The sequence below is a fragment of the Numenius arquata genome, chromosome 5, assembly GCF_964106895.1.
Source record: "Numenius arquata chromosome 5, bNumArq3.hap1.1, whole genome shotgun sequence".
NCBI classification, from domain to species: Eukaryota; Metazoa; Chordata; class Aves; order Charadriiformes; family Scolopacidae; genus Numenius; species Numenius arquata.
The window spans coordinates 30440506-30453787 of NC_133580.1; the positions used below are offsets into that span (position 1 = coordinate 30440506).

The 13282-nt window shown below is 43.0% G+C and overlaps 1 protein-coding gene across 1 annotated transcript in view; it reads right to left on the reverse strand.

The window, feature by feature from the left end:
- Nucleotides 1-13282, reverse strand: part of TET2 (tet methylcytosine dioxygenase 2) — a 71997-nt gene that overhangs the window by 18205 nt on the left and 40510 nt on the right. The window contains exon 2 of the mRNA XM_074147396.1: nucleotides 272-3662. Within this exon, the coding sequence (XP_074003497.1) occupies nucleotides 272-3662 (3391 nt within the window). The remainder of the gene's footprint in view (nucleotides 1-271; nucleotides 3663-13282) is intronic.

Here is a 13282-nt window from a genome sequence, read left to right on the forward strand (position 1 = left end):
TACATTACTGGCCGTAAACATTCTGACTGTAAAAGCAAATAGGCCATTGCTTTATGAAATATTGAGAAAGGGCCCGTGTGTAGGGTTGGATAAGTAGAGTAGGCATATGTATATAAAATTGCAATTTTATAAGTCTTTACTAATTACTATTCTAAAAAAAACAACCCAAAAAATCCTCCAACAGAAACATCCAACTAACCCCGTGATCCTAACTTGAAGGCTCATTTCCTTCCTGTGAACTAGTACATTTTTAGTACATCTCGGCACTTACCCACACAGCTGCAAGATGGGAAATCATACTGGGTTTTGGCAGGTGTGTCCAATAAATTTTTTACAGGAGTATCCAATAACTTGGAAGGTGAGTCTAAAAAATTATTGAGAACAGTTCCAGCTGTTCTTTTGGTCGGGGTTTTCTCAGCAGACGGGTTTGCTTGCTGATCTAAGATTGGGGTCTGAGTGTCAAAATCTGCAGCACTGGTATTTCTTGATAGGATGGTAATAGGGCCTGCTGTTTCAACCTTCACATGTTTAGGTGATTTGATAGTAAAAGTCTTGTGATCAAACAGTGATTTGACCTGTATCTGTTTTAGCTGCTGTTCCATTGTCTCGATGATGCTCTTTTGTTGCATGTTCTCGCAGCCAAAGTGCTGATTCTCTTGTTTAATTGTTTTCTTCCACATTTTGTTTTCCAGCTGTCCAGCTGATGGACGCATGCAGACATTAGACTTTGTGCCAGCCTCGATTTTTATAGGCTTGCGTGCTGGACTGGGACCAATCTCGGGTTTGGGTTGCTGGTATGCTTGTTGCTCCTGTTTTTGCAAGAGATGCCACCTTAAAGCAGCATGCTTTTGAAAATCCTTAGGGGTTTGGGACTGCAAATGAGAGCCTCTCTGGTCTTGGGAGTGTGGGGCAGTTTGCTGGCTGTGTGGTAAGTACCGCTGAGGAATCTGCGTAGCTTGTTGGCTCAAGAGATCTTGGTTCAGGCTACCACCGTAGCATTGTGTTTGCTGGAGTGGTGGTAGCTGTATCACTGAAGCTTGTTGTGTCTGTTGCTCTTGTTCTTGAAAAGAGTGATTCACATCTTGCTTTGCGGTCAAGTTATTTGAAAAATACTGCACGTGTTGCAAGTCCTGCATTTTGTTGGCTCCAAAGCGTTCGATATTTGTGGCGTTTTCTTTCTTCTCAGCAATCAAGTGCACGTTGTTTGGGCAGGGATGCTGCAGACCAGCATTTGCTTTCTGAGTGTAAAGGGGAGCTTTGTTGTTCACGCTCTGTACCTGCTCTAGGCCTAGCTGAGGGTTATGCAGTGGGAATGCAGTTGATTTCATGTACTTATTCCCAGTTTGAAAACATTCATCTGCTTTAAGTTGATTGAAGGATGTCCTGTCTAACCGCTGTTCAGCATTGCTTTGGGAGTGGGAAATGGCTTGGGGCAGGTCTTTATTTTTCATTTGCAGAGCCTGTTGCTGGTTTGGGGTTAGCTGTGAACTGCACGGCAGTTGCACCTGCTGTGCCTGTTTTTGAAGCATCTGTTGCAAAATGTGTGAATGCAAGAATTGCTCGTTTTCCCCTGGCTGGGGATTCAAGTGCTGCTGTTTCAACGGGGCCCCTAAAGGCTGTTTGGCTTGTTGTTCTGGTCTTTGCTGGAAATGGAGCTGCTGCGGAGGGTGTTGCTGCACTTGGGACTTGAGTAGGGAATCCATCTTCGTGAGCTGTGGCTGCGGTGAGTGTTTCTGGAACGGCAGCTGCTGGTGGTCAGCTGTGGGACGCGGCTGCAGCTGGGAGGTCTCGCTTTTGTACAGCGGAGGAATTTGTTCCTGTTGCATTATCTTCTGGCTCTGGGGCTGCCCTGAAGGCCCCTTTAATGCATCAGGACTTCCAGCATACTGTTTTGTATAGGCTGTTTCGGCTGTGTTTGCCTGGAACTGCAGAATTGATCTCAATAAAGCTTCGCTGGGCTTTTGGGGAGGCTCTCCCTGGCGGAACTGAGTGGAAACCAGTTCTATCCAGGCTGGTTTTGAATAATGTTGAGCCTGTTGCACAGGCTCTTTCACTTGGTCCTTTGCTTTGTCAGAAGGAATCTCAGGTTCTCTCTGTCCTGGGAAAGGCTGATAGTGTTGCTGCAACTCACCCTCACTTCCGCGCGCTTGCAGGTTTTGGAGGGGAGGCTCTGACGCCGGCGTCGTTTCTTCTGGGCGCTGCTGAATTGAGGCGGCCACAGCAGCTTGCGGGTTGCTTTCACTAGCATCTTGTGATGTTTGTGCCTGCTGCGGAAGTCTCTGCTGAGGGTGAAGTTGTTGTTGGCTGAGGCTGGGACTTTGTGACATTGGTCCCTGCTGTTGCCCTTCATTCTTTATCTCCCCAGGAAGAGTTTCATCACATCTGTTGTCAAAGGAATGAAGTCCTTCTCGCACCACGACAGACAGTGCACTGTTCATTTCTGGAGCAGGAGGAGTAGAGGAATCTTTGTGAAAAGTTGAGTTCTGTTTAAAGAAAGCACCATTTTTTTCTGCTTGCTCAGAGAACCTTTCCAGAGCGGCACTCTGAGCTTGCAGGTTACTGCTGGAACTGAGAGAGAGGTCTGGGTTGGGAACCTGCCCTACGCTTCCACGAACAGTACTGTTTCCTACGGGTAACTGGCGTGGATCATAGCCTGGAATCTGTTGCTGTAGCTGTAGTTCTGGTTTCTGAAGCGAACAGCTACCTGGCAATACAGGTGGGTTACTGGAGTCTTCTGCGTTGTAGACCTCAGTAACCACTACAGCTGGCACTTGAGGCAGCTCAGAGTTTGAGGTCTGTGGGGAAGTGATCTGCCCTGAGGTATGGGATGAATGTGTTGTCTCATAGGACAACTCATTAGTAGCCTGACTGGTAATGGCATTGATATGAGATGTGTTCTTCTGCATTGCTATGGAAACATGTTCTGGATAATATTGAGACAGTGTTTTCTCCAGGAGTTCACCGTGCATGCTTTCCATGGAAGAGGCAGAAACTGTAGCACCATTAGGCATTGGCACTGCCTTGTTCTTAAGTAGTAAGACAATGTCCCTGTTGTGGCAATGAACGTTTTCCTGCTCCTGCTCATCCTGAATCAGGACGTCATGAGGGTTTTCTGAACCACCACTGTTGTATCTTGTAGACTGTATCAAATCTGAAACTTCATTTTCTTGTCTTGTAAAACTCTCACGTTTCTTCTCACTGTAACAATTGGAGACGCTTGGTTTTTCATTATTATCTTCTGGCTCAGCTTTTTCTCCGTTTACTTCTTTGTCTTGTTTCACTTTCTTGTTCTCATGAAGTCCATACAGAGAGGGCTCACTAAAAGTGCGTTTTATCCCACCGTTTTGCATATATTTGGAATATACTTTCTTTTCTTGTAAAAGGTCAGGGCTAACACGGTTGTTTGGATTTCCCTTCAGGTGGGGCACTCCATAGCTGCTTTTAATAAATAGCCGCTTGTGGTCTCCATTTACTTCAACTTCAGGCCTCTCTGTTGCTGGACTTCCATTCTGTAGCTTCACCGCAGAAGGCTCTGCCGGGCAAACGTGAGAAGATTGCGGTATTAGAAATGGACTCAATCTATTGCCGTCAACATGGTTGGTTCTGTCCTGTTCCATCTGGCCTGCTCCGGGGCCATCCACAAGGCTACCCTCTGAACGTATCTGAAAGAGAAAAGAAATGGGAGAGAATCTAAGTCAATTTTAGTTTCCGTTGATAGCCAATTACCAACAATTCCTGCAGCATTCAAGCACCCATCGTCCTGACCAGCTCCCCCACACAATGTGAGCTCGCAGGTGCACCTGAAGGGTGTTTCACTATCCCATCACATTTTGCAGCCCCGTGTCTCCCTTTTCCTTGAAGGTTTGCTCTTCAAGATGAAAAGAGAGTGAAAATACAGAGCGGCTCCTTACCCCCGTTTAACACACAAGCACATACTTTACCAAAAAATATCTCCTAATGGTGCAAAAAATATTCTCTGCTTTTGAATGATTTGCGTGGACTCCTCTATTGTCACTTTTTCTCCTTGGTCATGCTGAAACTGCGGTTCCCAGACTTGGTGCTAATCCTGTTATTTGATTAAGTGTGCCAAACCTCTTTTGTGTGACTTGAAGGATTACTGCCACCAAGCCTGCCAATTAGAGGGGAACCCCCCCCCCTTTTTTTCTGTCTTCAGCAGTCTGACAAGGTCTTTTAAAATTGGCATTCCTAAAGACCACGCAAGTGGCACGATGCACATGTGAGACAAAGCCACGCATGACTGCTCTCCATAGTTCATCAACATCTTCGTAATGTTGACAAAAACAAATGGAGAGATTTCTGAAAGGTCGGATGGAAGTGGTATTTTTTCAGGTATTAATACCCTTTCAAATTTACATATAGACATCAAGCATGGCTTAAACTATACATTTGGGTTTTGAACTGAGCCCCACAGCTGTGGAGCTAGGATTTTTTTTCTTCTTTGTTTGGATGGAAAATCCCATTTTCTCATATACTCTTTATATTTTATTTATAAAATGAAGTTTTTCGTTGGATAAAAGTGCTGACAATATGCAGTGAACAAATTCCACATAATGACAAGCTCATCCTGTTCACATGGATCTTCCCAGGATTCACAATCCCAGTTAACATAGATGAAGCCCTTGTTTGACTCTGCTTGTAATTTATTCTTTGTTGGCTTTATGGTTCTCAACCAGTCACAAACAACAGAAGACAGACCGACAGAGGGTCTTACAGATGTGAGATTGCACAGAGAAAATTTAGATTCATGCATGTCTCTGTCCTGAAGCTTTTATTTTTAGTTTGCATAAAGGGCAATCTGAAGGGTTCTCCAGTACCGAGTCATCCCCAGTTGGACTGCAAAGTCAGGAGAAACACTACACGTGGCTGTTATTGCCACCGCCTAGGAAGAACTACTATACTGAAAAATCTCTCCCATCACGCTTACTCTGCTTATATATTTATCCTACACTAATCTCTTTTTTTTCTTTCTTTTTTTTTTTTAAATGCTAAAGAACATCTAATTTATACAGTTTTCAGTGCAGTTTTGCCTTACTCAGTTGAGTAATATGATTCAAAAATACTTTTAAGAATAATATTCATTGAAGGGATTCATTACATCCAGCAGAATCGCCTCTCTGCTTGCAGCTCTGATTTCAGTATCAGGACAATTCAAACATCCATTTTGACTGGCACCCACCTATATGATGACTTGTATCTACTTCCTCCTTATCCCAAACTTGATTTTAGATTTACTTTTGACCTCCTGAAGTTTTTTTCTTTTCTTTCTTTTCTTTCTGTACTCAATCTATGTTTTGTATGACAGAAGTAGAAAAGTTGTATCTGCAAGTAACAGTACTTAAAAAAAGAGTTTTTGAAAGGAAGTCTAAGAATAGGGAGATGGAAAGGAATGTTTGTCCATCTTACCTATTTTCTTGACACGGTAAGGTAGGCTTTTTCCCTTCTAGATATATTTCAGTATATTTCCCAACCTAGCTTTGAAGTACTGCAAGACACAAGCCTTTGCAGCTTTCCCAGGGAGACGATATTCCACGCTTAACAGAAAGCAGCGTGAAAAGGATTCCTCTGATGTGTCATTCTAGGCCAGGCGGCAGAATGATGCTCCCAGAGTGTCTCAAAAATAAAATGTCAGCCTAATTTGGAACCCATTCTTTGCCTTCACACCTTTCATACCTAGAAATTGTAGCTGAACCACAACTCAGACATGAGTGTGTAGGCTGCTGTATTTCGCAAGCATGAAATGAAATAAAAGGCACCATAGTAATTAACACTGTGCTGTCAAGCTTCTTCTAAAATATTTATTTCTTTAAAAAAAGTTTTACTCTGTGTGATTGAGTCATGAGAAACTTCCTCTGGCCCTCAAAGTCTGCCTTGCTGCTTGTGTTCTGGTATATCGTGTGGGTTGCAACTAAATTCCTTCCAAGAGTTCCCAGACTATCCTTCTCAACTCATTACTGATAGGTAAAAACACCTTTTTGTTTAAAAGTGGGGGCTGCCCAACTTCTCTAAACTTAGCTTGCAAACGCCTTGAAGGAGCACTTCTGTGCTTCAGAAAAGAGTCTTAGGTTCACGCCGTCCTCAAAAAACACAAGGTTATCTTCACTGTGTGATACGGATTATTAGTCCATGTGGCGTTCTCAAAGACCTCATGGTATGCGTCAACCAGTTCCCCCAAATTCTGATCACTGACAGGCACTGGTGTTAGACATTGCAAAGGACATGGGAGTCATTTGCTTCTTTAAAATAAAAACTTAATTCATCGATTAAAAGTGCCAGATTTGGATTCTTTGAAATGCATCTAGGACTGTGATGACTTTGCATTATATTTATTTCTCTCTCTGTCTGCACTCAGTTATTTGCAGTCCTTGAGTCACACCTGAGTACAAATCTTGCCCAAGCAGCTACAAATCACAGCAATTATTTGTAATTTAAAGCAGGCAAAAGACAAACAGCAGTGATACCTTTATTACCGGTTTTAACTGGGACACCATAAAGATACTCTTAATGCTACTACAAAGCAGACCTGGTTGTGCCTTACAAAGTCTCTGTGCTCTTCTTTATAATTGTTGTGGGGTGACCTGTCTGCCTCTCAAAGTAAATCTACCTTTCCCTAAGCATAGCAGTTAGCCTTTTTTCTCTTTCCCATAACTGTATTTTATCCGGATTGTTTAGGAGCTCCGCATATTTTTCTTCAGCTATAATTCATTAGAAATTCAAGTCACATCAGCAGCATCTGTGAAACAATTACTGCATCTAGGACTGACTCTGCAGTCTAATCCATCATAATTATGACTGGCCTCTTTGAAGATGCCACGATGCGTGACTTAAATATAGCACATTACTGTGCAAGTGGATCAGCATCTCATCCCACCAATATGCATTCAAGTTATAATTCAGTCCACCAGCATTTGACTTTTTCAGATGCAAGCAATGTACGTACATTTATTTCTTGCCACACATGGGACACAAATTGGAAACCAGGTACTGAAAGAGTTTGAGATTAATTTTTTTGTTTGTTTTATGGGCAAGTTTGGCATATTCCTGCCACCTCTATCCGTACGGGAATACCAAAAGACTGTGGAAGGCTTTGTTATGAGTGGAACAAACATTTCTGCGGCAACAGAAGTACTCTTAGTTATGTCACTTTCTTTCATGGAAAAATCTCTCTTTACTTGTTCTAGCCAGTTCTAGAGGATTGTACCCTATTTCATATAGCACCTGTATCTGGGGAGTTTGTGAATGCAAAGCAGCTCAGATGAATGAAGGGACGAATACACCCACTGCAGGGGAGTACAATCTTCTGCAAAGCTGAGCAAGATTCCCAGTAGAAAAAGTAGGTGGGAGGATGCTGTGTTACAGTACTCGTGGCCCTAACAGGACCAAAAGGTGGGATGTCAGATGGGTTGTTTCCTCTTCTGGGGTTAGCTGGGATAGAAATATATTTCCTCGGAGTTTTTTCTCCCCGGCAGCAATATACCTCTTCAGATCCCGACCTCAGCTGACTTGTGCTTGAGTGATTACCAGGATGAGACTTAAGAAAGCAGAAGTCAGACACCTGGAGTCAATGGCTCACTGGGGTGTCCCTGGAGTGCTGCCACAGCCTCTGGCCTGCTGGCACCCTTCTGCCACTGCCAGATGACACAGAGGTCTAAACTGCTCCCGGGCAAGAAACCCCTGTAGCACTTTCTAGACAGGAGGTGAATTTACCTGTATGTCTTGCCAAGCTCTAGTTTGGTAAGTTGTACTTTCTGCTTACATTCTCCTGCTCCTATCGCCTGGGTACAGTAGTTGGCTTCACATCTGGCTTAATTTGCTATGTATGTATGTGCTGTTGTGCTGTTGATTTTCTCCTTTGAAGCTCATGCCTCTGGCAGAGGTCTAAATCCTGAACCTCCAAGTGAAAAAGCTCCTAAAGTGAAGGGATTTTTGGTTTTTTCCTATTTCAAAAGTGACCAAAAACTTGAGAAAAGGCATAAGTAGAGTTATTCCGAAGTAAGGACACTCATACACGGTATTATCGGAAAGCTCAATTTCTGCAGTAAAAATTTAAATCTTCTGGACTCACATACATTTGAAATTATTTCTGATTAACTCTGTGTCAAAGTTTTCTCTTTTTTAACTGCTTATGCTGCTTCTTGTTCTGAAGTTATAATGATGCTCAGCACCATGATTTATAGCTCTGTGGTTATCATGGGATGTAATTTTTCTCTGGCCTATCTAAGTAGCAGTTGCTTCAGCTGTGCCTTTGGTTAACACCTATAAGCAAGCTGCAAATGTCACTAGAGGAGAAAAGATGTGCCGTTAACTCAGATGGCTAATGGGCGATGTAACACATCAAAGCTCCTTATTGGTGAGACACTTCCATTATTGGTGGGATAAAATGTTGCATACATGAAAACAGTGACATAGTTTAAGTATTTCCTATATGTTTTGCACTTAATGTGCACTGTGTTTATACACTGAGAAACAAAGCAAGCTTCCACATGGAAACTAATGGGAGAGGCAAGACCGGGACAATGCGTGCCCAGGCTCTGGATAGTTTGCCGTTTGCAGAACAGCTTCTTCCCAAGCCAAGGTCGCTGGTAGTTTGTAATAAATACAATACCATCAGAAACCAAACCCCGTGTGGGCCTGCTGTTTAAACAGGGGTTTAAAGTGCTTTTCTGAAGTCAAGGCACCCATGAAAGAGAATTTTAACCCTGTTGTCCAAAGCAGATTTGAAAGAGAGATTGCATTCGTGCCCAAGGTGAATTGAGGCTCTGAACCCTGGAACCCACCCTAAGGATTTGCTCTGCTCCCTCCCAGCATCACTGCTGCCCCGCTGTAAGTGTGGTGGCTGAGGAAAACACAGTGAAACACCAAGGCAGATGTAAAGGAGGCCCCAGAAGGACAAGGACACTCTGTTGTTAGCTGGGCTCTATGGCTTACAATGGGGTCTTTTTGCACTGCATTCAGCTGTCTCTTCATTTGGAGAGTATATTTATTCACTGCGTTAGAAATGCTTTGGAAAAAACTCACACAAGGATGCCGTGCCTTCTCTTTCCCTTGAAGGTTTAAAGTTAAGGCTGTATTTCTTTCTAAAATATAAGTATTGCTTTCTCATTGTAGCTTTAAACAGCAGTTAAGGGGTTAATCTAGAAACTACTGGATGAGACTGTTACTGTATTCTGCAGGAGGTCATGTTACATGAATATAATTGTCTTCTCTTGCATTTAGATCTACGAATCATCTGTGTCAAACAGAAAAGAAAATGTGGGATGGCTAAAATCTGTTACCTAATTTATAGCTAATTTATCCTTAATTTACAGGGAAAATGGTGACTAGTGAACATAGATATAAGCAGACATCAGGGAATGAAGAGCATGGGATCTGTGAAATATGAGGATTAATAATTCATTAAATCTTATCCAAGCCAGAAGCCTCATAATTCATGCATTTTTAAATCAACTAGTGCTAAACCCCCCTCAATTTATTGACACCAGTTCTTGCATTTCAGTGATGCAATGATCTAATTGCAAAAGCACTTGAATCAGTTTGATTTTTGACCTGAATACAGAGGGCAAGAGAGTAAAGCTAAACTGGTCCCTTTCCCCTTGCTACATCATATAACCATCAACAAGACTGGCTACTGCATAATGTCTACCCAGACATGAAAAATTACACTATTTTAACAATTGCATAAAATCAAGTGGAGTGAAAATTAAATGCCTCTACAATACGGGTGGCAAAAAACAATTATGTGAAGGAAATGAATTCAGGAATATAAAATGTGAGCAAATAGGAATTATAATGTCCCATCACACAGCTCTCCAGTTCCTATTATTTTGTGATTTATGTCCTGTAAAAACTTTGCACCTAATTGTTCCATGTAGCACTTCTAACAGAAGAACACAACTCTTCAAGTCACCTGTAATGCCACCAGAGTATATTTCTAATCTAGTGATTAGAAATGTTTCCTGAAAGGTTGAACTTCAGAATCAGGTTGGATTTAAGAGACATGAAGACCTTCTTGCTGTTAATAACCAGAACATTCAAGGTGAGGTTGGCACCTATGCTTGTTCTTGCCAGTTGTAAGCTCGTTTCTGTGGTTTGGATTTGGAGTGTGGTGGATTCAGGTGGTTTATGCTGACAGGCCATCGCACAGAGTGGTATTGCTTCCCAAGTTAACCTGTTTGACATTACCTTGGTTGTTTATACACCGACATGCTCTAAGACCAGTATGGCTCAATTTCTCGAGCACCACCTTGACTATGACACATCTTTCACAAATACAGGGAAGCTGAACTAAAACATCTTTTTGCCTTTGCTGTTTTTGAGAGTCGCCGCAGTTGGTAAGTGTAATAGGAAGGCTGTGGGGATGGGAGTTACAGTCTTAAACTCTGGGGATGCTCAAATAAGCGTGCGCCGAGATGCTTCTACGCCTGGGTATAATGGGAAACTTCTCTTGAGTGCCTGTGAAGTTTTGACCAGCAAAATTGTTTCAAATTGTGACCCGCACAGAGCATCATTTGGGTAATTCACCAGTGCCTGTGGATTCAACATCGGGAAACATTTTGGTGTAGGTAAACAGTACCAAATCTCTCTTTTCCTTCAGCTCAGCCAGTTGTCATGCTCGGTTAGGTGTGTGGAGCACAGGTTGACAAGGTAGGGTGGGCAGTACTATTGGGTGCACAGCTAGTGCTCAGACCTGGTTTTGATTTCTGGAGAACTGGTGTAATTTGAGGGCTGATTTTTCCTCTCGGTACTTCAGCTACCCCATGTGTCCAATGGTAATGATGATACTGGCTGCTGATTAAAATCAGCTATCTGAGAGCAACAGCTAACTGCTCACGCTGTTCTGATGGAGCTGTGTAGTGCAGTGTGCTTCTGTGTGCGCACGCCAGAATAAGCAAGCGTTGGTGGCTGAACCATTCTTCAAGATGCACTTGATGCTATCAACCTGCCGTTTATGGAAGGTTACCAGGAGGTCAGTGTCATCATTATCTTCCAGTTTCTATGATCTTTTTCCATCTGGCTTCAGATCTGGATATAGCATGGATTTCTTAGGTTGATGACTTCCTGACACCAGTTGAAGGTCGGTTATCCATGATGACTTCATCACAGCTGTCAGCGGAGTTAAGTAATTTGCTACTAAGTAGTATATCCTCCTCGAGAACGAGAAGCGGTGGAAGAGATTCTCTTGGTTCTCTTCGCCCCATACTATAAAGAAGAAAGGGAGGACCCAAAGGAAAAACCCCTGGCAAGCTAAAGATTTCAGGGTTTCATCATGTTGGGACAGTAACATTAGGAAATAGGAACAAAACCGGTCCTGTTTGGCACGTGGGTGGAAGAATTGATTCAGGAGAGTACAACACTGTGGGCTGCAGCCTCCTCAGAAAGCCTGTTTACACAGCTCTGTTTTCCATTATCCTTTGAACTTCAAATAGGAAATCCGGTTGGTCTCCCAGTTCTGATGAAAACAGAATTTTGGATGAAATGCAGTTTTCTTAAATTTCTTCTCCAAAAGTTGGAGGTGAGGATTGTGCCGAGAGGAGAGTGGGGAGAATGCAGATAGGGGTTGATGACTCTGAGGATTACTCTGACTGTTGTTCCCACGTGTCCAGATGATAAAGCGTAGCTTTCAGTCCCTTCGCTGGACTCGCTATGGTAGCCTTTACACCCCTATTCACATTCCTCCTTTGTTTTTCTCATGCCTCCGCCACACCTAGGCTGGGATGCTGCAGTGAACTCAATTTTCGTCTGCTATTCTTGGCCATTGAGAAATGAGAGGCAGGTGCTGGGGATCCCTGCCGGGGGCGGCAAGCCACGAGATACCCGTGTGTCCGTATGCGAGATGCTGCATGCCACTGCAGCTTCTGCGTGGTTTCCTACGTCCTTCTGGGGATTTACTTCCAGATGGTGAAGTTGGAGGACTTGAGCCAAAGCAAGGGTACTTGCTTTGGAAAGATCTTGTGCTGGTTTAATTGTTGCATGATTTGATTTAAACGTGTGTTTTCACACCCACTTGTGATTTTTTTTTTTTTTCCTGCCTTGTATGACTTACAAACCAAACCAATTGCTTATAAACACATGGGAAAAATAGGTTTGTCAGGAGCTTGCAGAGTTGAGGGCCCTATTGCTCAGCTCCAGGGTAGCACCAGCTAGAACTGTACCAGTCCACTCCAACCCGTTTTCAAAGGTCTCTAATGATGAAGGTTGCATAATAACCCACAGCTACATGCAGTGCTTTACTAACCTTACTTATTAGAAAGCTTCTGCCATCTAAAACATAACTTTAGATCGTCTCTTCCCATCTACCACAGACTCACAGAACAGGTTTTTTTTTTTCTCCTTCTGTGCTATGGCTTCTTTCTCCCCATGGACTTGAAGACTGTTATTAATGCTCACCTCTTAGACAGAATAAACAACCCAGTTCATGACATCTGATCTCCTCCCTGGGTGGATCTATATCCATACCATTTGTTCCCTGACCAGATGCACGGAGGTCACAAAGCAAATGCAACAGTCTGCTCTTTGGAGACCTTATGCACATGCCACATTCTGCTAGACTTCCCCTGAGTTCAGATGTTTGATATACAAGCAGCTATAATATCTGCCTATATAATATTTCAAATAACTGTATGAATTAACTTGGCTTTCCCCCCAGTAACCAAAATCAGTTTTATTCCCTCAGCATGAGAAGGACTGTATAAATTGCATTGAAATCAACGGAACAGGCTCATTACTTCTAGCAGAGCTTTATAGAGGAGGTTGTTTCCTTAAAATTTCTGACTCCAGTATGTTTAAGGCTGTGAGCTACTGGCACAAACATCTCTTCTGACTTCCACTGTTGCTGAGGCACCACAGAAGATAAGAATCTAATGCATTTTTAGAGGTCTATTAGAAGATGCTCCCTGGAGCTATGGTTGCCATTCAGCTTCTTTCTGCATTCGTGTGTGGTCTTCAGGAGCAGTTTTCATGTGGGTTATTGCAATCTACACACAACAATGGCATGGATTATCGTGCTGAAATCTACATCTGAGAAAATAGTTACAATTGCCTCTCCAGATGTACAAGAGATGAAAGACAAGGTGTTTTTGATGACCAGAGCCAGCTGACGACCTAAGAGCAGTCGAGATCTAACCTTGATAAAAGCACAACTTTGGGAGAGAAACGAAACGTGGGAGCCCGTGCTGCCTTGCCACGGTTCTGAGCACACAAGAGAACTCGGCACTGGTACTGTTGCCATCCCCTTCAGTTTGGAGATGAAGATGTGGCACTACAT